At 45.9% G+C, this 25,694-nt stretch overlaps 1 protein-coding gene, 1 long non-coding RNA gene and 1 other non-coding gene across 4 annotated transcripts in view; 2 read left to right on the forward strand and 1 right to left on the reverse strand.

Moving 5' to 3' along the window:
• LOC112439577 (uncharacterized) overlaps positions 1-3,613 on the reverse strand; it is a 43,998-nt gene extending 40,385 nt beyond the window's left edge. The window contains exon 1 of the long non-coding RNA XR_010111937.1: positions 3,550-3,613. This is a non-coding gene — a long non-coding RNA (uncharacterized LOC112439577). The remainder of the gene's footprint in view (positions 1-3,549) is intronic.
• A 311-nt stretch (positions 3,614-3,924) lies between these two features.
• The window catches only part of PI4K2B (phosphatidylinositol 4-kinase type 2 beta), a 45,247-nt gene continuing 23,477 nt past the window's right edge, over positions 3,925-25,694 (forward strand). For both annotated transcript variants that reach the window (XM_034958385.3, XM_034958386.3), the window contains exons 1-3: positions 3,925-4,198; positions 22,180-22,334; positions 24,924-25,124. In XM_034958385.3, coding sequence (XP_034814276.2) covers positions 3,928-4,198; positions 22,180-22,334; positions 24,924-25,124 — 627 coding nt within the window. In that variant the 5' untranslated portion in view covers positions 3,925-3,927. The remainder of the gene's footprint in view (positions 4,199-22,179; positions 22,335-24,923; positions 25,125-25,694) is intronic.
• On the forward strand, positions 20,384-20,573 carry LOC112439767 (U2 spliceosomal RNA). Its single transcript, XR_003027998.1, has one exon. It is a non-coding gene; the product is annotated as a U2 spliceosomal RNA (small nuclear RNA).

Consider the following 25,694-nt stretch of genomic DNA (forward strand, 5'->3'; position numbering starts at 1 on the left):
CTGCATTCAATTAACACTTTAGTGCAATAGGTGTGGACCATCAGGAAATGGCATCTCCCTGACCCTAGGTGCCAATGTATGACTTTTAGAGAGGCAATGTGATAACTGCTGAGCCATCACCCAACATTCCTGGTGGGTGGGAGAAGAGCCCTTTCCTGCCCTGCTCATGCCGTCTAATGGCCTGTAATAGCATGACTTTAGTAGGCTTTGGGAAATCAAGAGTTTTGAAGATTATTGGTAAAATAAAGACATTTGGTTGAAATTAGGTCAGACATTAGGTTTGCTAAATGCTTTAAGGTAATAAACTGCTTGTAAAAAAAAAAAGAATGACATTTCTCCAAATTTTGTGGAAAACATAAATCTACAGATTCAAGAAGTAGAGCAAAACCTAAGCAAGATATTTGTAAAGAAAATCATACCAAAAACATCATGGTCAAACTATTGAAAATCAAAGAACCAAAGAACCAGAGAAAATCTTAAAGGCAGCTAGAGAAAATGACATAGCACAAGTCGGGTGTGTAAGTGAAGGGTTATGATTCAAAAACAATGAAGGCAAGAGGACAATAGAATGACATATTTACAGTTGAACTTAGATGGGTAAGGATAGCAATATCAACCCAGAAGTCTGTATCCAGAGGACACAGCATTTGAAAATGATGGTAAAATAAAGACAATTTCTAATAAATTAAAACTTAAATTTATCACCAGTGTATTAGTCTGTTTTCATGCTGCAGATGAGGACATACCTGAGACTGGGCAATTTACAAAAGAAAGAGGTTTATTGGACTTACAATTTCACATGGCTGGGGAGGCCTTGCAATTATGGGGGAAGGCAAAGAGGAGAAAGTCACATCTAACGTGGATGGGAGCGGGCAAGGAGAGCTTGGGCAGGGAAACTCCTGTTTTTCAAACCATCAGATCTCATGAGACTCACTTACCATCATGAAAACAGTACTGGAAAGATCTGCCCCCATGACTCAATCACCTCCCACCTCCCACCTCCCACAACACGTGGGAATTGAAGATGAGATTTGGTGGAGACACAGCCAAGCCATATTAATCAGCAAATCTGCATTATAAAATTTGTTTTTAATTCTTCAGAGGAAAGGGAAATGATACTAGATAGAAACTCTGATCTACAAAAAGGAAGGAAGAACACCGGAAGTTGTAACTATGTAGGTAATTTCTCTAAAAAAGCAATTAAGGCAAAAATTATTCACTGTATTTAAATATTTAGGTCTAGTATACATGACAGCAATAACATAAACGATGGGGCATAAATGGAATGACACTAAGTTCTTACCTCTTATGTCAAATAGTACAATATTGGCTCTTAGTACACTGAGATAATTTAAGGATGAGTATTGAAAACCCTAGTGTAAGCACTAAAAATTAATGTAAAGAAGTATAACAGAGGCCAGGCGTGGTGGCTCATGCCTGTAATCCTAGCACTTTGGGAGGCTCAGGTGGGTGGATCACAAGGTCAGGAGATCAAGAACATCTTGGCCAACATGGTGAAACCTCGTCTCTACTAAAAATACAAAAATTAGCTGGGCATGGTGGCATGTGCCTGTAGTCCCAGTTACTCAGAAGGCTGAGGCAGGAGAATAGCTTGAACCCAGGAGACAGAGGTTGCAGTAAGCCAAGATTGCACCACTGCACTCCTACCTGGGCAGCAAGAGTGAAACTCCATCTCAAAAAAAGAAAAAAAATAAGTATAACAGAAAGTCAATGGTGGAATGAAAATGAAATAATCAGAATTATTGAATTAATCCAAACGAAGGCAGGAAAGGAGGAACAGAGGAACCGAAAAGGTTAAAGCAAATAAAACCCAAATTGCAAAATAATAGATCTAAATCCAACCACATCATTATTACATTAAATGTAAATGGACCCCAAACTCCAATTAAAAGGCATTTACAGGCCAGGTGCAGTACCTCACACCTGTAATCCCAGCACTTTGGGAGGCCGAGGCGGGTGGATCATCTGAGGTCAGGAGTTCGAGACCAGCCTGGCCAATGTGGTGAAACCCTATCTCTACTAAAAAATACAAAAATTAGCCGTGCATGGTGGCAGGCACCTGTAATTACAGCTATTCTTTCTTTAAAGTGGAGAAGGCATCAAGGAAGAGGGTTGTAGGTGGTGAAGCAAATGGTTACATTTTTGCTAGACTTTAGGTAGTGCCCAGTAACTCTATGCTATGCATAAGATAAGGTGAATATTCAAAGAAAATGGAGTAAAGGAAGTTAATTATACAGATATCTCAGGTGAAGGAATGATTGATCTTATCCTTGTTCTGCATCTGGGAAGATAAGCTTGTAACTGAATTTATCCATGTGAAATTTAACAGACTTTAGTTGTACCAGTTTGATTTAGGTTGCAGACTTAAAGTTATACAATTGACATGTCCTTGTTTTATGGAAGGATATACATCTTGAAAGGTTTAAGGGCCAGTAAAGAATTTACTATGATTAATTTGTTGAGGACAGTCATCCTGAGACTGAGATGCATAAGGCTTTTTTTGCATTTTGAGGAGGGTCTGGCTAACATATAAAGTTTTAATACAACTATGGGAAGTAACAGCTATCCATTTGGGAAAAGCATTGTAGTGTTGGGTGACTTCAGTCTCCAGGCTTAACTCTCCCTTTGACATAACAAGTTGGGGGTGGGGGGTGGTTCTGAGATTTTTATTTTCCTTTACAGGGTCAAAGAGGAAATCATAAAGGAAATTAAAAACTATTTTCAGCTGAAGGAAAACAGAAGCACAGTAGCAGGCCAGGCAAGGTGGCTTATGCTTGTAATCCCAGAATTTTGGGATGCTGAAGCAGGACGACTGCTTGAGACCAGGAGCTCAAGACCAATCTGGGCAACAGTGAGATCCCATCTCTACAAAAAATTTAAATTTAAAAATTAACAGGGTGTGGTCGTGCACACCTGCAGTTCCAGCTACTGTGTCTTCTACAGTTTAAAGCTGAGAAGATCCCTTGAGCTTAGGAGGTTGAGACTGCAGTGAGCTATGATTGTGTCACTGCACTCCAGCCTGGATAACACAGTGAGACCCTGTCTCAAAAACAACAACCACCAAGAAAAAAAAAAGGAGAATTCAGCTAAAGCAGTGCTTAGAGGGCAATTTATAGCCTTAAAATACTAGCATTGGAAAAGCAGAAAGATCCAGAATCAATCATCTTCTACTCTAAGCAACTAGAAAAAGAAGAGGAAATCAAAACTCAAGTGAGCAATAAAGAGCGAAATAAGGCAATGGACCAGAAAACAGAAAATCAATGGAACCAAAACATGACATTTTGAAAAGATTTAAAAATTGATAAACTTCTAGCTAGATTAGTCAGAAAAAAAAAAAACATACAAACTGCCACTATCAAGAATATCTGAACAAAGACAAGGTCCCTGCCCTCCTGGACGTCTACTGGAGGAAAGAAATGTCATACAATTAAATCTATAGTTACAGATTATGGTAAACTCTGAGAGAGAATTCTGTCGCGGAGAAGCCGATTTTGGTTGCAGGAGGGCACCTCTTTGAAAATTACTCACCTTCCCGCCCTCCACTGGGAGTAAAGCGAGCTGTGCCCAGCTTCTCCCCGCGCTCACGGAAGCAGGTGGCGGCCCCACCCCACCTGCCCCCTCAAAAGCCCCGCCCCCTGTTCACTCCCAGGTGCCCCGCTGCCGCCGCCGCCGCCGCCGCCACGACCCTTCTGCGCAGGCGCGGGGGTGGTGCCTGGCGGAGGCGCGAGGTGGGGCGCGGCCGGCGGCGAGGCGGGACAACCGCTGGGCGGGCGCCAAGCGTGCCCGTGCGCTGGTGAGGTGGCGTCCGTTCTACCCGGTCGCTCCCGTTCCGCGCCATGCAGAGCCCAGTCTCTGGCACCTGGCTGCTCTGATCTGGTCTCAGCGCGGAGGGAGCAGAGGGAGTCCATGGAGGATCCCTCCGAGCCCGACCGGTTGGCGTCCGCGGACGGCGGGAGCCCGGAGGAGGAGGAGGAGGATGGGGAGCGGGAGCCGCTGCTACCGCGGATCGCCTGGGCCCACCCGCGGAGAGGCGCCCCAGGCAGCGCCGTGAGGCTGCTGGACGCTGCCGGGGAGGAGGGCGAGGCCGGCGACGAGGAGCTGCCCCTCCCGCCCGGGGACGCGGGGGTCTCGCGGAGTTCGCCCGCCGAGCTGGACCGGAGCCGCCCCGCGGTTTCAGGTGCGACCCGGCCCTGCCCCACTCCCCGCGCCCCTCCGGGCGGCTGCCCCTGTCGCCCGGCTCGGTCCTGTCTCCCGCGCGCGCTGGCCGAGGTGGACGGGCTTTCCCCGCTCGCTGGGCAGCAGCTCCCGAGCTCGGACCGGCGCCAGCCGCAGCCGCACCGCGGGCACCTAGCCTGCTCGCTCTTTCTGCGGGAGCTCCCTCTCCTAAGGCCAGTGGTTGTCATTAAACCGATTCTTTAGACCTCCCCGCAGTGAGTCTAAACTTCTAGAAACCGACACTGGGGAGAGGTTAACGCTGTAAAATGACGTAAGTCCTTGCTCAAGTTTGGACTTGACTTTTGAATTAAGAACCTTGAACTCTCAGGAAAGTTCCCGGAGTGGTGAATTTGCAAAGTGGATGACAGGAGAGAGATGGACAGCCAGAATATCCAGTTGCCACTGGGGCACGTTTCAAAACCTTTTTCTATTAAATGTTGTTATTATGAAGTTAGCCACAGGGGGCAAAAGCAGTTGAAAGTCTGTTCCTGCCCTCTTACAGTTTAGTTTCTCTTTCTTGATTTACTTCTAATACATAAGAAAACCAAAACGAAAAACCTCTTTTCGCTATTAAGCGGACTGATAACCTCAGGCGAAACAGGGCAGTTGAAATGATGTTGAAAGTTAAATTTAGGTATGCTGTGCAGGCCTGGATATTTATTAATAAAGTGAGTTTTTCTGGCGTGTTGAGTGGAGTTATACAAATGTGATGGAAATAGCAAGAGACTTGTAAGACTCTCAGAGGTGAGACAGACTTGTTTGTAAAAAGGCGATGGTACACCTCCCTGCTGGTTGTGAGGATGGATTAAATGAGATGTTGTGCACCCGGTTGGTTTATGGCTTCACACATGACAACTTAAAAGCCACAGAAAATGGAAGTTTCTTTAACACTGCTTAGTTTTTTTTGGAATTGTTAGATTTTAAATGTACTGTTAGTGGTACACTAATGTGTCCTCTACAGTTTAAAGAATTTTGGATAGAATTGGTCACTCAAGTTCTAGCTAGAGGCTACATTCAGGCATATTCTAGAGTAAATAAATCAGAGAATCCCAAGGGGAGCCGTTTGTCTGATTGTTTAAGCTTTAACCAACGTCTGCTCCCGTTATAATGTGACCTGATGGATGCATTGACGTTTAACCAAACAACGTGAAGCTGAAACCAGATCACAAACGGGTCTGCATTTGCCTAGCTACATGGGCAATTTGGGTATATGTTACTTAGAATTTAGTCTGTAAAATAGCTAGCTTGCCTTTTTCTGTCCCTTACCTTGTGTAAGCTACCTTGTGTACCTGGATTTTTAAAAGAGCCTAAAGCCTTCAAAATGCACTTGTTCTGTGAAAGTGAGGTGTTTTATAAACAAACAGTATTAAGGCTAGAAAAAAATCAAAGCGAGAGGCCAACGAGATGGCAGGCCTGTAATCCCATCCCAGCATTTTGGGAGGTCTAGGCAGGAGAATAGCTTGAGGCTGGAAGTTCGAGACCCACCTGGGCAACATAGCGAGATCCCCATCTCTATAAAAAATAAACAACAACAAAAATTCAAAGTGAGGATAGAGTATAGTGTTAGAATACAAATGGATTCTTAGAATTCCTACCTTTTTTAAAGGTAGTATCTTACCTGTATCACAGTTTACAATTTGCTGAGATCTTTCTTTAAAAAATATTTTATTCTCCACTGCACTCCAGCCTGGTTCTGTCTTGAGACAGAGCAAGACTCTGTCTCAAAAATAAATAAATAAATAAATAAATTTTATTCTCTGTTGGGTGCCATGGCTCATGCCTGTAATCCCAGCACTTTGGAAGGCCTAGGTGGGTGGATCATTTGAGGTCAGGAGTTTTCAGACCAGCCTGGCCAACATGGTGAAACCCCGCCTCTACTAAAAATATAAAAATTAGCCAGGCATGGTGGCGGGCGCCTGTAATTCCAGCTACTCGGGAGGCTGAGGCAGGAGAATCACTTCTGAACCCGAGAGGTGGAGGTTGCAGTGAGCAGAGATGGCTCCACTGCGCTCCAGCCTGGGTGACAGAGTGAGACTTTGTCTCAAAAAAAAAAAAAAAAAAAAAAATTATTTTCACAACAGCACAGCAAGTTAGTTGTTACTTGCCATTATTCTCGTTATGAGGATTCAGAATTAATAAACTGGTAATGACTGGTAGCTCAGGTCTTCAGAGGTAAATGGTTTGCCCAAAGTCAAATATCCAGGAAGTGATAAATCAGGAGGAAGCCTGGTTCTTTCTTCATCTTCTGCCCCTTTTCCGTTTTGCCTTGGGTCCACAAGTGTTATAAAATAATTGTGTCTGTGGTTATTTTGGAGGTTTTTACCTTTAATGGGACTTTAAAATAGTTTCTGTGAAAACTGTTTAAAAAATTTTTAAAGACTAAAATGTTCATGATTGAGTAATTTAATAATTTTTTAGTTATTTTTTAAATGACTCCATTAACTTCATTTGTCCTTTACTGTCCGATTTCCATGAAACTACCTCACTAGTTCCAAGAAATTCTTGCCTTTAGATTAATATGAACATCATTTACGATGCTTAACTCTTACTTATATAAGCAAGAGGTTTATGTACTTTAGCCAGTGGAAGAATGTCATATGTCTGTTATCTTCAACAAGGCATTTAACAAAGCCTACAAACAGCATAAACCATAGTGGTGTTGGATCAGTGTCAAAGTGGAAGGATTAGTGCATTCCTTGTTCTAGTTATTTTAATCAGTGAATTCGGTAGTAATGATAGCTAATGCCTACATAGCAGTTAATATGTGCTAGGCATAGTTCTGTATGCTTCATATATATTAATTCATAACCAACCCTGTGATGTGAGTACTATTTTTGTTTTTGTTTTTTTGTTTTTGGCAGTGGGTGGCTGTAGGGGTGGCAGTGGGGGAACAGAGTTTCATTCCTGTCACCCAGGCTGGATTGTAATGGCGTAATCTCGGCTAACTGCAACCTCCACTCCCCAGGTTCAAGCGATTCTCCTGCCTCACCCTCCCAAGTAGCTGGGATTACAGGCACATGCCTGGCTAATTTTGTATTTTTAGTAGAAACGGGGTTTCACCATGTTGGTCAGGCTGGTCTCGAACTCCTGACCTCAGATGATCCGCCCGCCTCGGCTTCCCAGAGCACTGAGATTACAAGGCCACCATGCCTGGCCTTGTTCTCATTTTAAGAAAGTACAGAGAGAGGCTGGGCATGGTGGCTTACGCCTGTAATCCCAACACTTTGGGAGGCCTCTTTGGTGCACACCTGTAGTCCAAGCTACTCAGGAGACCGAGGCAGGAGGATTGCTTGAGTCCATGAGTTTCAGGTTACACTGAGTCCAGTGAGCTATAATTGCACCACTATACTCCAGCCTGGGTTACAGAAAAAGACCCTGTCTCAAAAGAAAAAAAAAAAAAGCACAAAGAAGTGAAGTGACTTCTCCAAGTTCCCAGTTAATACAAATCAGGAATGCTTAGCTCCTGTTAGAGAGCCTAACAGTTAGAAAACAGTGTTAGAAGTCACAAAGAGCTGCCAAAGTAAAAGAAAATGTGAATTTGTAAGTCATTTAATGATTCATGGTGGTTTATAAATATGTGAACAGAATAAGAAAATCATTTAAAAGGAAGAAAGATGAGAAGATGGAGCCTGGAGTCAGATTACACAAGATGTACCTCAGATGCTTGATGCAGGCAACCCACAAATTTGATTTTTAAAATTACTGAGCAGCTAACTTGAGAGAAACACAATCATGTGGTCTATACAGTTAAAATAAACTGGTTATTTGAACCAAAACAGAACGGACAAAGGGTAGCCTGTCACAGTCTCTTGGTGAATGCTGTATGCTGAACAATATCTGTGATAAAAGTGATTAATTTCATAAAGGTATTTCTTATAACTTCCCTAAAGTCCATTTCAGCAGAAATGGTTTAACTACTGGTGCTATTGTGTCCGGAATTGGTGGGTTCTTGGTCTCACTGACTTCAAGAATGAAGCCATGGACCCTCGCGGTTAGTGTTACAGTTCTTAAAGGCTGTGTGTCTGGAGTTTGTTCCTTCTGATGTTCGGATGTGTTCGGAATTTCTTCCTTCTGGTGGGTTCGTGGTCTCGCTGGCTCAGGAGTGAAGCTGCGACCTTTGCGGTGAGTGTTACAGCTCTTAAGGCGGTGTGTCTGGAGTTGTTCATTCCTCCTGGTGGGTTCATGGTCTCGCTGGCTTCAGGAGTGAAGCTGCAGACCTTTACGATGAGTGTTACAGCTCATAAAGGCAGTGTGGACCCAAAGAGTGAGCAGCAGTAAGATTTATTGCAAAGAGCGAAAGAACAAAGCTTCCACAGTGTGGAAGGGGACGTGAGCGGGTTGCCACTGCTGGGTCGGGCAGCCTGCTTTTATTCCCTTATCTGGCCCCACCCACATCCTGCTGATTGGTCCATTTTACAGAGCACCGATTGGTCTGTTTTACAGAGAGCTGATTGGTCCATTTTGACAGGGTGCTGATTGGTGCATTTACAATCCCTGAGCTAGACACAAAAGTTCTCCAAGTCCCCACTAGATTAGCTAGATACAGAGCACTGATTGGTGCATTTACAAACCTTGAGCTAGATACAGAGTGCTGATTGGTGTATTTACAATCCCTTAGCTAGACATAAAGGTTCTCTAAGTCCCCACTAGACTCAGGAACCCAGCTGGCTTCACCCAGTGGATCCAGCACTGGGGCCACAGGTGGAGCTGCCTGCCAGTCCCGTGCCTTGCGCCCACACTCCTCAGCCCTTGGGTGGTCGATGGGACGGGGCACCATGGAGCAGGGGGTGGCGCTTGTTGGGGAGGCTCGGGCTGCACAGGAGCCCATGGCAGCAGGGGGAGGCTCAGGCATGGCTGGCTGCAGGTCCCGAGCCCTGCCCTACAGGGAGGCAGCTAAGGCCCAGTGAGAAATCGAGGACGGTGCTGGCCCAGGGGGACCCAGCAGCACCCTCTGCAGCTGCTGGCCTAGGTGCTAAGCCCTTCACTGCCCGGGGCCGGTGGGGCCGGCCGGCCGCTCCAACTGCGGGCCTGCCAAGCCCATGCCCACCCAGAACTCGTGCTGGCCCGCAAGTGCCGCACGTAGCCCCAGTTCCCGCCCGCACCTCTCCCTCCACACCTCCCCACAAGCAGAGGGAGCTGGCTCCGGCCTCAGCTAGTCCAGAAAGGGTCTCCCACAGTGCAGTGGCGGGCTGAAAGGCTCCTCAATTGCGGCCAGAGTGGGCGCCGAGGCCGAGGAGGCGCCGAGAGTGAGCGAGGGCTGCAAGGGCTACCAGCAGACTGTCACCTCTCAATCCCCCCTCTAAACAGGACACCCCAACTGCTGTTGGGAATTTGGCCAATGACCGCTCTAGCTACTTCCTGCTGGATAGGGGCAATGAAGTGGCCCTGCAGTTGTAGTGTCCTCCAGAGGGGAGCTCTCTAGGCCAGTAAAAGTGCCAGCAGGTTGATCCAGGGGTCCTCGGTAGAAGTTGTTAGTTGAACTCATTTGGGGTTCCATTTGTAAGACCATTTGTAGCTTGATGGCCTCAATTCTAGAGGAAACAAATTTGACAAGAAGGTTAAAAATACAGGGTCCAAAGGCAAGTAACAGCAAGATGGCTGCCACAGGACCTAGAAAGGGGAGAAGCCATGTTGCCCAACTCCAGAGGTTGGTATAAGAGTTTGAAAGGCATTGTCTGATTTCAGAAGCCTTTTCCTGTAAACACCAGGTGGCATCTCGTACTGGTTAGTGTAAAAATAACACTCTTCCCCTAAGAAGGTGCAGAGTCCTCCTTTCTCAGCAGTGAAGAGGTCTAGGCCTTGGCGGTTTTGGAGATTCACTGCTGCCAAAGAGTCTATTTGGGATTGTAGAGTAAGGATAGATTTTGTTATTTCTTGCAAACTGTCTGAAAAATCCTTTGAGAGTGTGTGGTAGTAGAATAATGAAGTAGATAAACTGGCTATTCTGGTTCCTGTAGCAGTAGCCATTCCTAACCCTATAAGTAGGGGTATTAATTGTATGGCTCTGCGCTAATGGAGTTGAGCTTTGAGGGGTACTAATAGGGTCTGATTTCCTGGGGCAATGTTAATGTTGGGACTTAGAAAGACTAAGGTGCAGGTGCCAGTCCAGTTAGTGGGGAGGCAGATATTGGTCGATGTTCCACATAACAAGAATATGCCTTGGCTGGGTAGACAGAAATTTACCCTGGCTTTTAAAGGAATAGGGTATGCTGTTTTTCTTTACTATTTCCATCTCTCTTTCTTTCTCTTTGACTTCTTTGTCTCTTCCTCTCTTTCTGACTCTCTGACTTTGTGTCTGTCCCTCTTTCTTTCTGACTCCTTCTCTTTGACTCTCTGTTTCTTCTTCTCTCTGTCTCCTTCTCTTTTCTCTCTGTTTCTGTCTCTCTGTCTCTTTCTTTGACTTCCTGTCTCTTTCCTTCCTACTGGTCTTTCCCTGCCTCTGCCAGCCACTTATGCTGCTGTTCTCCCCTCTTCTTCCCCTTTTTGATGGCTTTGGCAGTGTAAGACTGCCACCCCCTTGGGTTTTTTGCACTGCATGCAATAACTCTATAATTTCCTTGTGGTATTTAGTGGGGGTTCCCCCAGAGGTTAGGAACTCCCTTTCTTTCCACATTGAAGCATGGGCATGTAGGATTAGATAAGCATACATGCTATCTGTATACACATTTATTCTTTTTCCCTTTCCCAGTTCTAAGGCTCTGGTAAGTGCCACTAGTTCTGCTAACTGGACACTGGTCCCTGGGGGAAGAGGCTTACTTTCAAGTATGGTTACATCACTAACTGTGGTGGAACCTGCCCTTCGTATCCCATTCTCCACAAATGAACTTCCATCGGTATATCGGTTAAGGTCAGGATTAGTTAAGGGGACTTCTAAGAGATCATCTTGGGCGGCATAAGTCTGGACTATAATTTGTTGGCAGTCATGCTCGATTGGTTCCCCATCCTCTGGGAGAAAAGTGGCAGGGTTGAGGGCCATGCATGTGCATATTTGAAGCACCGGTCCCTCAAGGAGTAGCACCTGGTATCTAAGTAGGCGGTTGTCTGATAGCCATAAACTTCCTTTGGCACCTAGTATGCCATTTACATCATGAGTAGTCCAGACAGTGAGATCCTTTCCTTGTATTATTTTGATAGTTTCTGACACTAAGACGGCCGCTGCTGCAACTACACTTAAACAGTGAGGCTAGCCTTTTGCTACTACATCAGTTTCCTTACTTAGGTATGCCACTGGTTGTGGGGTTGTCCCAGGAGTCTGAGTAAGGACTCCAAGAGCTATCTCGGCTCTCTCTGTGATGTATAAAGAGAAGTTTTGTCCTGTGGGAAGGCTTAAAGCTGGAGCTTGTACTAGGGCCTGCTTTAAGGTTTTGAAGGCTGTTTCTGCCTCTGGTTCCCATTCTACTAGATGAGTATTTGCCCTCTGGGTTTCCTTGTTTAGAGTATAGAGGGGCCTGGCTATCTCGCTGTATCCAGGGATCCATAGTCAGCAAAAGCCGGTAATTCCAAGGAACCCACTCAACTGTTTTAATGTCTTAGGGTGAGGATAAGCCAGTATAGGCTGTATTCGTTCCTTGCTGAGGGCCCTGGTCCCTCTGGCTAAGATTAGGCCTAGATATTTGACCTGCTGTAGGCAAAGCTGGGCCTTCGACCTAGACACCTTGTACCCTTGATTAGCTAGAAAGTTCAAGAGATCTAGAGTAGCCTGCTGGCATGAGGCTTCCAAACTGGTAGCCAAAAGTAAATCATCCACATATTGAAGGACCAGAGTGCCTGGACTTGAGAAGTGGCCGAGACCTTGGGCCAGTGCCTGACTAAACAGATGAGGGCTATCCCTAAACCCCTGGGGCAAGACCTTCCACGTAAGTTGGGACTTGTGGTCTGTGGGATCCTCAAAGGCAAAGAGGAACTGGGAGTCAGAGTGCAGGGGAATACAGAAGAAGGCATACTTGAGGTCCAGAACCATGAACCATTCTGCTCCCTCTGGTATTTGAGAGAGCAGGGTATTGGGGTTGGGTACCACCGGATATAGAGGAATTACTGCCTCATTGATGAGTCTAAGATCTTGCACTAGTCTCCACTGACCATTCAGTTTTTGTACTCCCAGAATTGGGGTGTTGCAGGGACTGCTGCATTTCCTTACTAAGCCTTGAGCTTTCAAATGTTTAACAATATTCTGTAATCCTTTATGAATTTTAGGCCTTACCAGATATTGCCTTTGGTAAGGAAAAGTGGTGGGATCTTTTAACCTGATTTGGACTGGCTGGGCATTTTTTGCCCTTCCAAAGTGTCCTTCCAATGCCCAGACTTCAGGGTTGATTCCCTCCTCAAGTAGGGGACAACAAATGGGTAACTTGTTCCCCATATTCATGTAGATAACAGCTCCGGCCTTGGCTAATATATCCCTCCCTAATAAGGGTTTGGGACTTTCAGGCATAACAAGAAAGGCATGTGAAAAGAGCAAAGTCTCCCAATTACAACTGAGGAGGTGGGAGAAATACCTGGTTACAGGCTGTCCCAGGATTCCTCGGATGGTAATGGACCTTGAGGACAGTCGTCCAGGACAGGAGATTAACACTGAGAAGGCCGCGCCAGTGTCCAGGAGGAAGTCAATTTCCTGGCCCTCAATAGTTAAACATACCCAGGGCTCAGTGAGGGTGACGACATGAGCTGGCGCTTGCCCCAGGCACCCTCAGTCCTGTTGTTGGATCATCTGGTTGGGGGCTTCTGACCCAGGGAACCTTCATCCTCTGGGGCAGTGCACCTTCCAGTGATTGCTTCAGCATAGTGGACATGGATGAGGGGGCAGCTTGTTTCTCATTGGACAATCTTTTTTAAAGCGTCCTAGTAAACCACACTGATAACAAGCCCTACCGGGTGATTGGCCTGCTCCATTTTCTATCCTCTCTGAACCACCAAGGTTTGTTTGTCTGAGGGCCATGACTAAGGCTGTGGCCTTTCTCTGATCTTGCTTTTCCTTTTGAGCCCGTTCCTCTTGGTCCCTATTATAGAACACCGAGGTTGCCAGGTTTAATAATGCCTCTAGATTTTGTTCAGGGCCCAGGCCTTGCTTTTAGAGCTTTCTCCTGATATCTGTGGCTGATTGGGTAATAATTATCTTTTAGAATCAATTGACCCTCGAGTGATTTGGGTGACAGGGGAGTATATTTTCTTAAGGCCTCTCGTAACTGCTCAAGGAAGGCTGAAGGATTTTCTTCCTTTCCCTGAGTTATGGTGGACATCATTGAATAATTCACGGGCTTTTTTCTAATTCTCCGTAGGCTTTCTAGAACACAGGTCAACAGATGTTTACGACTCCAGTCCCCATGATCTGGTCAAGGTCCCAATGGGGATCCATACTGGGGATGGCTTGCTGACAGGTAGGGAATTTGTCCCTTTCTTCGGCTGTCATTCTATCATTTACTTGACTAAGACACCAGGTATCTCCAAACTCTTGGGCTGCATCAAAAGCCACATTCTTTTCATTAAAGGCCAAGGTTTGATCTAAGAGTAGCATGACATCTCTCCAAGCAAGGTCGAAGGTTTGCCCTAGACCCTGTAGGACATCTATGTACCTATCAGGATCATCTGAAAACTTCCCCAGGTCTGCCTTGATCTGCTTTAAATCAGAGAGGGAGAAGGGGACATGTACCCAGGTTGGGCCAAATTCCCCTCCCCCTACAGCTTGAAGGGGACATAACCAATAGCCCGGGGGTTTGTGGTCCTTTGGAGATTTTTTTGCTTATTTCCTTCTGGGCAGGGGAGATTAGAGGAGGATTATCATTAATAGGAAGGGGAGCTATAGGTAGGCTAGGTTATGGGGGTAAGCTGAGAAGTCCTCCTGTGGGATGTAAATTGTAAGCTTTGCATAGTTGTGTATTCTCCCTCAATGAAAAGAAAGCTTGGACATAAGGTATTTCACTTCATTTGCTTTCCCTCTTACAGAAAAGGTCAAGCTGCTAGATAGTATTGTAATTTATACTTCCCTCAGGTGGCCATTTTTCCCCATCAGAGAGAGAATATTGGGGCCAAGCTGTAGTGCAGAAAAAAATGAGCCGCCTCTTTTTCAGGGTTTATGGGTCAAATTGGTCCCAATGGCTTAGGATACATTTCAAGGGTGAGTCTGTTGATGCCTGAGTGTTTCCCATCTGAAAGACAAAACCACCCGCAGTTTTGGTTTGTTTTGTTTCTCCCCCTGCCCAAGAACCCGCAACGGTCCCTGGACCCTGCTGATCGGAATAGTTGCGCTCACTGACGCAGCAGCAGAAACAACCCTTGCCCAAGAACCCGCAACGGTCCCTGGACCCTGCTGATTGGAATAGTTGCACTCACCGACGCAGCAGCAGAAACACTAGTTTTCCTCCCAGACCACACGGAGGACCGAGGAAGGTTGGATTTAGTGGCCCTTACCAACACATTCTCAAAAACCTGCACCCTTGCCTGTCCTCCTAGACCACAAGGAGGACCGACCGAGAAAAATCAGATTTAGTGACCCTTACCGATGCATTCTCAAAAACCTGTTAAGAGTCCTAAGCATTCTCCTGTTAGTATTGGGACTTTACCCCCGTCCTATAAAGATGTTATGCCCCAAAAATGAAGTGGAGAGCCATACCCTGAGGGAGGGAAGGGATCTCCAGGGTTGGAAGAGTGACACCTTTTGTCCTCACTTATATGAATAAGAAGGATAAAATTTCTGAGGCTCCCCATATCCTAGCTTTATGAATAGCTTTTGTTAGGCCTATTAGTCTGAGGAGGGATCCTAAAGTTCCAGGTAGTCCCCACTACGATGGGACTTCGGGCAAAAATTATGTCTTTCTGATTGGTGAGCCTGGGTGTCTAAAGAAGGTAACAGTTTATACTAGAAGTCGTTTTATAGGAGAAACTAGGAGAGCACCAGACACAGGTAGCAATTTTTAGAAGCGGGACTAACCTCGGAGAAGAGAGGCGAGAGGAAGTTTGTCTGGCAGGCACTAGGACCCAGGGGGTAAGGGTCAGGATAGATAGGATAGATGGGCAAATCTCGCTTGGGTGACATGCCTTGGAGAGTTCCGCTCATGGCCGCAGGGTCAACCAACTTGTTGTTGGGACCCGCGGAGCTGCATAGCTTTCCTCTCTGTCAACCCTCGGTTCAGCCCAGAAGTGCAGGAAAAGTGGAAGCTGGTTCTAGGCAAACCAACGCTCCCAACTCTGAAGAGTCTGAGGTTGTTAGAGAGCCCTTTCCCAGAAAGCCTGAGACCCGTGTCTTTAGTCCAGCGGCCATGCTAGTCGCTTTTAACTGGCCGACAGGTGCCCGGTATTTAGCCCCCGTTCTAAGGAAAAATAGGACAGAATAGCAAGTGAAAGGGGTCCGATGGTACTCACTGCTTGGTGATAGGTGACAGTCTCACCGCTCAGCGATAGGCGATGGTCTCACTGCTTGGTGATAGTCTCACCACTTGGCGATAGGCGATAGTCCCTTTGTTCAGCAATGGGCAGTGGTCTCACTGCTTGGCAAGTCTCACTGCTTGGCAATAGGCGATAGTCCCATCTGGGTCATCAAAATGTGTCCGGAATTGGTGGGTTCTTGGTTTCACTGACTTCAAGAATGAAGCCACAGACCCTCCCAGTGAGTGTTACGGTTCTTAAAGGCAGCGTGTCCGGAGTTTGTTCCTTCTGATGTTCGGATGTGTTCGGAGTTTCTTCCTTCTGGTGGGTTCGTGGTCTCGCTGGCTCAGGAGTGAAACTGCAGACCTTCGCAGTGAGTGTTACAGCTCTTAAGGCGGTGTGTCTGGAGTTGTTCATTCCTCCTGGTGGGTTCGTGGTCTCGCTGGCTTCAGGAGTGAAGCTGCAGACCTTCGCGGTGAGTGTTACAGCTCATAAAGGCAGTGTGGACCCAAAGAGTGAGCAGCAGCAAGATTTATTGCAAAGAGCGAAAGAACAAAGCTTCCACAGTGTGGAAGGGGACGTGAGCGGGTTGCCACTGCTGGGTCGGGCAGCCTGCTTTTATTCCCTTATCTGGCCCCACCCACATCCTGCTGATTGGTCCATTTTACAGAGCGCCAATTGGTCTGTTTTACAGAGAGCTGATTGGTCCGTTTTGACAGGGTGCTGATTGGTGCGTTTACAATCCCTGAGCTAGACACAAAAGTTCTCCAAGTCCCCACTAGATTAGCTAGATACAGAGCACTGATTGGTGCATTTACAAACCTTGAGCTAGATACAGAGTGCTGATTGGTGTATTTACAATCCCTTAGCTAGACATAAAGGTTCTCTAAGTCCCCACTAGACTCAGGAGCCTAGCTGGCTTCACCCAGTGGATCCAGCACTGGGGCCACAGGTGGAGCTGCCTGCCAGTCCCAAGCCTTGTGCCTGCACTCCTCAGCCCTTGGGCAGTTGATGGGACCGGGCACCATGGAGCAGGGGGTGAGGCTTGTTGGGGAGGCTCGGGCTGCACAGGAGCCCACGGCAGCGGGGGGGGAGGCTCAGGCATGGCCGGCTGCAGGTCCCAAGCCCTGCCCTGTGGGGAGGCAGCTAAGGCCCTGCGAGAAATTGAGCGCAGCGCTGGCCCAGGGGGACCCAGCAGCACCCTCTGCAGCTGCTGGCGCAGATGCTAAGCCCCTCACTGCCTGGGGCCCAGCAGGGCAGGCCAGCCGCTCCCAGTGTGGGGCCTGCCCAGCCCATGCCCACCTGGAACTCGCGCTGGCCCGCAAGCACCGCATGCAGCCCCAGTTCCCACCCTCACCTCTCCCTCCACACCTCCCCCAAGCTGAGGGAGCTGGCTTCGGCCTTCGCCAGCCCAGAAAGGGGCTCCCCCAGTACAGTGGCAGGCTGAAGAGCTCCTCAGGCACGGCCAGAGTGGGCGCCTAGGCCGAGGAGGTGTGGTGAGTGAGCAAGGGCTGCCCGCATGCTGTCACCTCTCACTATCTGTATTGCCTTATCTAGGTTCAACATACTGATAATCTGATTTAGTTTAGAGGAAGGTTTTAGCAGAGTAGATGTTCCATGTGTTTTGACCATTTTCCATAAGTGAGCTTTTGAAAGTCTGTGAGTGGTGGTGTGTTGGAGAGTATTTCTCAACCAGTGCATATAATACATTGTTTTCCATCCATTGCAGACATGCATCATTCATCAAATATTTTGAGTGCCTACTGGGTGCAGTGGAAATGAAGGCTTTGGGGAAACAATAGTGACCTGTATTAGATGGATGCCTGTTCACCTGCCCTATCCTCTTACAGCTTTATAGCCTAATGGAGGAAACAGTCAAAACAAACGGTCCTAACAGACTGTATATATGTGGTTGGATGGGGAAAGTTGTGCATTGAGGCATGGAGCCATGCCCTAGATGTAGGGGCCAGGGAAGACTTAGAGAAAGTGGCATCCAGTTCAAGACCTGAAGGGTGAATAGCGCCAAAAGCCCTGAGGCTGGGTTCAATGCACCAAATTTGTGAACACCTCAAGTTTCTTTTTTTTTTTTTGAGACAGGGTCTTATTCTGACACTCAGGCTGAGTGCAGTGGCATGATCACGGCTCACTGCTGCCTTGAACTCCTGGGCACAAGTGATCCTCCCACCTTAGCCTCCTGAGTAGCTGGGACTACAGGTACATGCCACTATACCCAGCTAATTTTTTATTTTTTGTGGAGATAGGGTCTCACTATGTTGCCCAGGCTGGTCTTGAACAGCTGGACACAAGTGACCCTCCTGCCTCAGTCTCCCAACATGCTGGGATTACAGGCGTGAGCCACTGCACCCCAGCCAGTGAACATCTATTTTTTTCTGGAAAATATTCTGGTTAGTGAGTAAGATATGGTAAAGATAGGTAGGTTTAGGTTTACAGTTCTAATCCTCAAGAGAGAAAAAGTTCATTTTGATTTATTTATTTGAAATGAAAACTTGATAAGTTACATACTTCATACATACTTCAATTGTGCTAAATAAAAAAGGTTATATAATGAGTTCTCTTATTTTTAGTTCTCCATTTTTAGTTTCTGCATTTTAAAGGACCAGTAATAACCCTTAGGTGTGGTCAAGGCAAGGTCATTCAGCAAGTGTTTATTAAGTGCTTATTATGTTCCAGGAACATAATAAGTTCTGTAAGTTCCAGGGATACAGCAGTGAAATAAGTCCTCGTTTTGGAGTTTCTCTTGTCTTGGAGTTTCCTGGTTTCTTGGAGCACCCAAAATAAATACACAGTAGATTAGGTGGTAAGTGCTAAATAGAAAAGTAAAGTGGAGGTTAGAGATTGGGTAAGGGTCTTGGGGGTCATAATGATGTGGACTTATTGTGAGATGGGAAATAAATGGACTGCTTGGTCCAAAAGAGTGACATGATGTATGTTTTTTTTTTTTTTTTTTACATTAAATGTTTATTTGAAATCAAATGACTTTGTACATAAAGTTCAATAATATAAAAGCTGTATTCTGTTTTGAGTTTTTTTATTATGCATTGCTAACATGTACATTAAAATTTTGATTTAGATAGCATAGTAAGAATTCAGCCTCAAATGAGTCAGAGCTAATAAGAAATTAGGAAAATCTTTTATTTTTATTTTTACTTTTTTAATTTTTTTAGTATTTATTGATCATTCTTGGGTGTTTCTCGGAGAGGGGGATTTGGCAGGGTCATAGGACAATAGTGGAGGGAAGGTCAGCAGATAAACATGTGAACAAAGGTCTCTGGTTTTCCTAGGCAGAGGGCCCTGCCGCCTTCCGCAGTGTTTGTGTCTCTGGGTACTTGAGATTTGGGAGCGGTGAAGACTCTTAACGAGTATGCTGCCTTCAAGCATCTGTTTAACAAAGCACATCTTGTATCGCCCTTAATCCATTTAACCCTTAGTGGACACAGCACATGTTTCAGAGAGCACCGGGTTGGGGTAAGGTTATAGATTAACAGCATCCCAAGGCAGAAGAATTTTTCTTAGTACAGAACAAAATGGAGTCTCCTATGTCTACTTCTTTCTACACAGACACAGTAACAATCTGATCTCTCTTTCTTTTCCCCACGTTTCCCCCTTTTCTATTCGACAAAACCGCCATCGTCATCATGGCCTGTTCTCAGTGAGCTGTTGGGTACACCTCCCAGACAGGGTGGCGGCTGGGCAGAGGGGCTCCTCACTTCCCAGACGGGGCGGTCGGGCAGAGGCACCCCCCCACGTCCCGGACGGGGCAGCTGGCCGGGCGGGGGCTGCCCCCCGCCTCCCGGACGGGGCAGCTGGCCGGGCGGGGGCTGCCCCCCGCCTCCCGGATGGGGCGGCTGGCCGGGCGGGGGCTGTCCCCCGCCTCCCGGACGGGGCGGCTGCCGGGCGGAGGGGCTCCTCACTTCCCAGATGGGGCGGCTGCTGGGCAGAGGCGCTCTTCACATCTCAGACGGGGTGGCGGGGCAGAGGCGCTCCCCACATCCCAGACGATGGGCGGCCAGGCAGAGACGCTCCTCACTTCCTAGACGGGGTGATGGCCGGGCAGAGACTGCAATCTTGGCACTTTGGGAGGCCAAGGCAGGTGGCTGGGAGGTGGAGGTTGTAGCGAGCCGAGATCACGCCACTGCACTCCAGCCTGGGCAACACTGAGCACTGAGTGAGCGAGACTCCGTCTGCAATCCCGGCACCTCGGGAGGCCGAGGCTGGCAGATTACTTGCGGTCAGGAACTGGAGACTAGCCTGGCCAACACTGTGAAACCCCGTCTCCACCAAAAAATACGAAAACCAGTCAGGTGTGGTGGCACGCGCCTGCAATCCCAGGCACTTGGCAGGCTGAGGCAGGAGAATCAGGCAGGGAGGTTGCAGTGAGCCGAGATGGCGACAGTACAGTCCAACTTCGGCTTGGCATCAGAGGGAGACCGTGCAAAGAAGAGGGAGAGGGGAGAGGGGAGAGGGAGAGGGAGAATGTTTTAAGAGCCATAAAAAAGAACGAGATCTTGTCCTTTGCAAGGACATGAATGGAGCAGGAGGCCATTATCCTCAGTGAACTAACACAAGAACAGAAAACCAAACAACCACGTGTTCTCACTAATAAGTGGGAGCTAAATGATGAGAACACACAGACACATAGAGGGGAACAACATATACCAGGGCCTTTCAGAAGGTGGAGAGTAGGAGGAGGGAGAGTCAGGAACAGTAACTAATGGGTACTAGGCTTAATACCTAGTGATTACCTGGGTGATTGCTTAATACCTGGGTGATTGCTTCTCGGTCTTTTGGCTAAGATCAAGTGTAGTATCTGTTCTTACCAGTTTAATACCTAGGTGATGAAATAATCTGTACAACAAACCCTCAAGATAGAAGTTTACCTATGTAACCTGCACTTGTACCCTTGAACTTAAAAGTTACAAAGAAAAAGTATTACTAGCTTCTCTGTTAGGTATAGAGAGGGACTGGGTGAGAGAGGGAGCCCAGATAGGAGGCTCTTAGAATAATCGAGGTGAGAGCCGATGGTAACCTGAATCATGTGGAAGGAATGGAGATGGCAAGAGGTGGTTGGATTCTGGGTATTTATTTAAGGTAGAGCCAATACAACGTGCTGATTGGATGTAGAGGGTAAGCGTGTGAGATCATGGATGATTATAAGGTTTTTGGCCTAAGCAACTGGAAGATTTGGAGGTGCCAGCAACTGCAATATGGGAAACATAGGGATGAAGCCTTTGGGAGGCGTGGTAAAGGTGAAGAATGAAGTTTTGGGTAGTGAAGTTTCAGATGTCTATTACGCATCCAAGTGGAGATGTTGAATACAGTAGTCGAGTTTAGGGCAGAAGTCCAGGCTTGAATTAGAAATTTGGGAGTCACCAGTGTTGGTAACGGAGAGAAGAGGACTGTGAATGGAACCTGGGCCATTCCAAAGTTAAGTAGTGGGTAATAAATGCAGTGCTGGGGGCTGGTCGTAGTATTTTGTGATTGCTGCTTATTTCTTAATGAAATAGGAAGCTAGATCCTCTCCTGAGAGAGAGGATGGAAGAGGAGGTGCTGGGAATTTGAGGAGAGAAATTGGCTCGTGTGCATTTCTTTAATTCCGCTGCCCTGGTGCAGGCATGGAGTTGGTAGACAGTTGGGTTTAACCAGGACTGGGAGTTTTGCAGGTGACCATGATGAAGGGAGAAAGAAAGAGTTGATTTTATGAAGACCCAGCATAATTTAAGCTGGCCAAGGAGGAGGGAAGCAAGGACATGAAGGGAGAGAATTCCAGTGACGTGGGGGAGCAGTCCTTTGTAGGTTCTAGTAGGGCAGAAGAGTATTTGGACTCGGAGTGCCAGAGGGACTGAACTGGGAAGACAGGAGGTGCTTGAAATTGAAAGTGTGGTGAGGTTGCAGTTACTGGTATTGACAAAATCCGAGATATGATTGGGGAACTAGAGGATGAAGTAGGATGGATGATAGAATCATTGCAGGACCGAAGTTCAAAGAAATGAGAGGTGTTAGTATTATTTTAATGAACAGTGAACTTCCTCCCATGTTGTTGTTGTTGTTGTTGTTGTTGTTGTTGTTGTTGTTATTATTATTATTTAGACGGTGTCTTGCTCTTATTGCCCAGGCTGGAGTGCAGTGGCGCAATCTCTGCTCACTGCAACCTCCACCTCCCAGATTCAAGTGATTCTCCTGCCTCAGCCTTCCGAGTAGCTGGAATTACAGGTGCCCACCACCACATCTGGCTAATTTTTTGTATTTTTAGTAGACACGGGGTTTTGCCATGTTGGCCAGGCTGGTCTTGAACTCTCCTGACCTCAAGTGATCCACTCGCCTCAGCCTCCTAAAGTGCTGGGATTACAGGCGTGAGCCACTGTGCCCGCCCCCGCCCCCATGTTATTATTTGGAAATTTAAGAGAAGTGGGGGTTGTTAGGCAGTGGGGGGAAGGAGGATTAGAGCAGTCTATACAAATCTTGATTACATTTTTCTGTACCTTATATCCTGATACCAGCAAGCTAATCGATATTACAGGTCCATATCATGAGCATTCTCATAGCTGGTATTTCTTCTTAATGCAGTAACTACTGGTACTTCAGAGATGAATGCATTCTTGGATGACCCAGAATTTGCTGATATTATGCTGAGAGCAGAGCAAGCAATAGAAGTTGGAATTTTTCCAGAAAGAATCTCTCAAGGTTCAAGTGGAAGTTACTTTGTGAAGGATCCTAAGAGGGTGAGAATTTCACAGACCTATTATATGTAATGGAAACTTTGGTAAATACTAATTTAAATATGAAATCATTGTGAGTTTCTAAAGATATTTTCCTATTAAGTCTGATTGTAACCTCTTTTCCAAAATAAAGGTCAGTTTTTGTTTGTTTTTTGAGACGGGGTCGCCCTCTCTTACCCAGGCTGGAGTGCAGTGGTGCAATCATATCTCACTGTAACCTTGACCACCTGGGCTCAGGCAATCCTCCCATCTCAGCCTCCTGAGTAGGTGGGACCATAGTTGCGTGCCACCACACTGGGCTAATTTTTGTAATTATTTGTAGAGACGGTGGTCTCCCTATATTGCCCCGGCTGGTCTTGAACTCCTGGGCTCAAGCAAACCTCGGCTTTGGCTCCCAAAGTGTTGAGATTACAGGTGTGAGCCACTGTGCCCAGCCTCAATGTTTTGCTTTTACTAAAGCACTCTAGTGCTTAGAAACAGAGCTAATCAGTTCAAGTCACAGTTTGCTATTTTGTTATTTTATACTTGGTTTCAAGCATTTATTGAATACCCACATTCAGCTGTAGCCTTTTTGAGTATATATATTCACAAGTCCTTATCTTATGGAAGTCTATAACCTTAATAGCCAAACACAGTGGAAGGTTAAACCTTCAAAACTTGTTTAATGTCATTTCCAAAGTACTTGATTTTTTTTCAAAGGTATGTGAATACCTTTTCTGGCATTTTACCAGGGGAAGGAGGCTCAGCAATCTGAAGCTTGAAAGTATTGGAATGTGAAAGTGAAATGAACCACAGGATGATTCTAAAGTGGAAAAGAGAAGTTGATGTGGCACTTTGCTCCACTTAGTCTAGAATTTTTCAAAAATATGTTATTTTTTCTAAAAGCTTTCTGAATGATGCATAATGAGCAGTTCTTTTCTCCAGGGGAATAATGTTTATAATTTCACCCAATTTTTTTTGCAAAGATAGAAGTTCTATTTTTAAAATGATTTTAAAGCATAGTCCCTTTTTTAAGATTAAAATGTATTTGAAGGTACTGTCAATCTCTCAATCTTTATTCTAAGCTTGATTTCTTAATTTGATCTTGTTGACTTTTTTACTAGTGACTCAGACCTTATTGCATTATATTTATTGTGTTATAAAGCAATTATATACTTAAAATTATAATAATATTTGTTCTTGTCTAAGGATAATTCAGCTTCTAAATTGAATATGAATATATTGTATCAAACAATAAGAGTACAGAGACTTTTAGACATTCATGAGCAAAAAAAGATTTTTTAATAGGAGAGAATTTAATCAATTTATTTGTTAAGATGGATTCTCACTCTGTCGCCCAGGCTGGAGTGCAGTAGCACAGTCTCGGCTCACTGCAACCTCCACCTCCCGGGTTCAAGCGATCATCCTGCCACAGCCTCCTGAGTAGCCGGGATTACAGGCGCTCGCCACCACGCCGAGCTAATTGTTGTATTTTGAGTAGAGACGGGATTTCCCCATGTTGACCAGGCTGGTCTCCTGACCTCAAGTGATCTGCTCACCTCCCAAAGTGCTGGGATTACAGGTGTGAGCCACAGCGCCTGGCCAAGAGTTTACTTTAAATTGGTTCCTGAAAAAATAGCTGGAAAAGAATTAGGGTAGGAGAATCTGACAGCATGGATGTACACTGTATCTTATCATTATCTTTGTATTTTAGAGGTGGTTTTTGTCATTGGATTAGTTAATTTAACAAATACTTGGATGTCTACTGTTCATCAGGTACTGTTCTGACTACTGGAAATGCAGCCCTAACAAACCAAGTCCTTGCCTTATTAGAATGTACATTAATGTGGGGAAAGTAAACAGCAAACATGTAATGTGGATATTTAATAGATAGTGAATAATAACACTGTTTGACCTAGAATGGCGGTTTTGAAACATTTAAAAATCAGTGAAAGTCTTTCCTTTTTTTTTTTTTTGAGACAGAGTCTCACTCTGTCACCCAGGCTGGAGTGCAGTGGTGCGATCTCCGCTCACTGCAAGCTCCGCCTCCTGGGTTCGTTCATGCCATTCTCCAGCCTCAGCCTCCTGAGTAGCTGAGACTACAGGTGCCCTCCACCACGCCCGGCTAATTTTTTGTATTTTTAGTAGAGATGGGGTTTCACCATGTTAGCCAGGATGGTCTCGATCTCCTGACCTCATGATCCGCCCGCCTCGGCCTCCCAAAGTGCTGGATTACAGGTGTGAGCCACCGTGCCCAGCCCAGTGAAACTGTTTCTTAACTTGGAAGTCCAGCAATATAAAACAGGTGAAATTAGAGTTAATCTGATTAAGTGGCATGGGGTCTTGGAGCCTTGCCCCCACCTTCCCAGGGTTTGTCAGAGCACAGTTTGAAAACTGGTCTTGATTTTAGATTGTTGAATAAGAATGAATATGAAAATGTGATTGGAACTAAATCTCTTAATAGTTGAGGTTTATAAATCATCTTAATAGTTTGAGGATTTATGCCCACATCTGTGGTAGGAAGCAGTAGAGAACAATTTATTAGAATGCATTTTATGGATGATTATCTATATATGTAAAAAGTCTAATAAGATTTTTACTTTTTTGCTCTAGAAAATTATTGGTGTGTTTAAACCCAAATCAGAAGAGCCTTATGGTCAACTCAATCCAAAATGGACCAAATATGTCCATAAGGTCTGCTGCCCTTGCTGCTTTGGCCGAGGCTGCCTGATTCCTAATCAGGGGTACCTTTCCGAAGCGGGTGCCTATCTTGTGGACAACAAGCTTCATCTGAGCATTGTACCTAAAACAAAGGTAAGCCAGACTTTATTTTTAACCATGGACTTTTAATTTACAACCTGCTTATATCTGAATATTTCAGTAATTATTCCTAATGATAGAACCTAAAGTGGAGCCCCTTTTTTGGTAGTAGTCCAAGAGTCATGAGTGACTGGTAACTAGTAAATTGATTGTAGTGTAGATCCACAAAGTATTTAAAGGAATGTGTCTTGTCTCTGTGAGATCTGATGATGCTAACAAAAAGAGGATAAAGAACTAGCATTCAGAAGGCAGGAAAATATCAGGGGATCCAGAGATCCTATTGAAGGCAGAGATAACCAATGTGCTTAAAGACTCGTATTGTCCTTTCAGCTTTTATACAAAATTTTTTTCTTTTCTCTTGTTTTGTTTTTTTAAGAGACAGGGTGTTGCTGTGTTGCCCAGACTGGCCTTAAATTTCTGTGCTCATGCAGTCCTCCTGCCTCAGCCTCCTGAGTAGCTGGGACTACTGGCACATACCATCATGTGCCTGGCACCCCCATCTTTTCTCTTTATCATGGCTCACTGCAGCCTCATCCTGCTGGGCTCAGGTGCAGCCTCATCCTG

The sequence above is a fragment of the Pan paniscus genome, chromosome 3 (assembly GCF_029289425.2).
Source record: "Pan paniscus chromosome 3, NHGRI_mPanPan1-v2.0_pri, whole genome shotgun sequence".
NCBI lineage: Eukaryota > Metazoa > Chordata > Mammalia > Primates > Hominidae > Pan > Pan paniscus.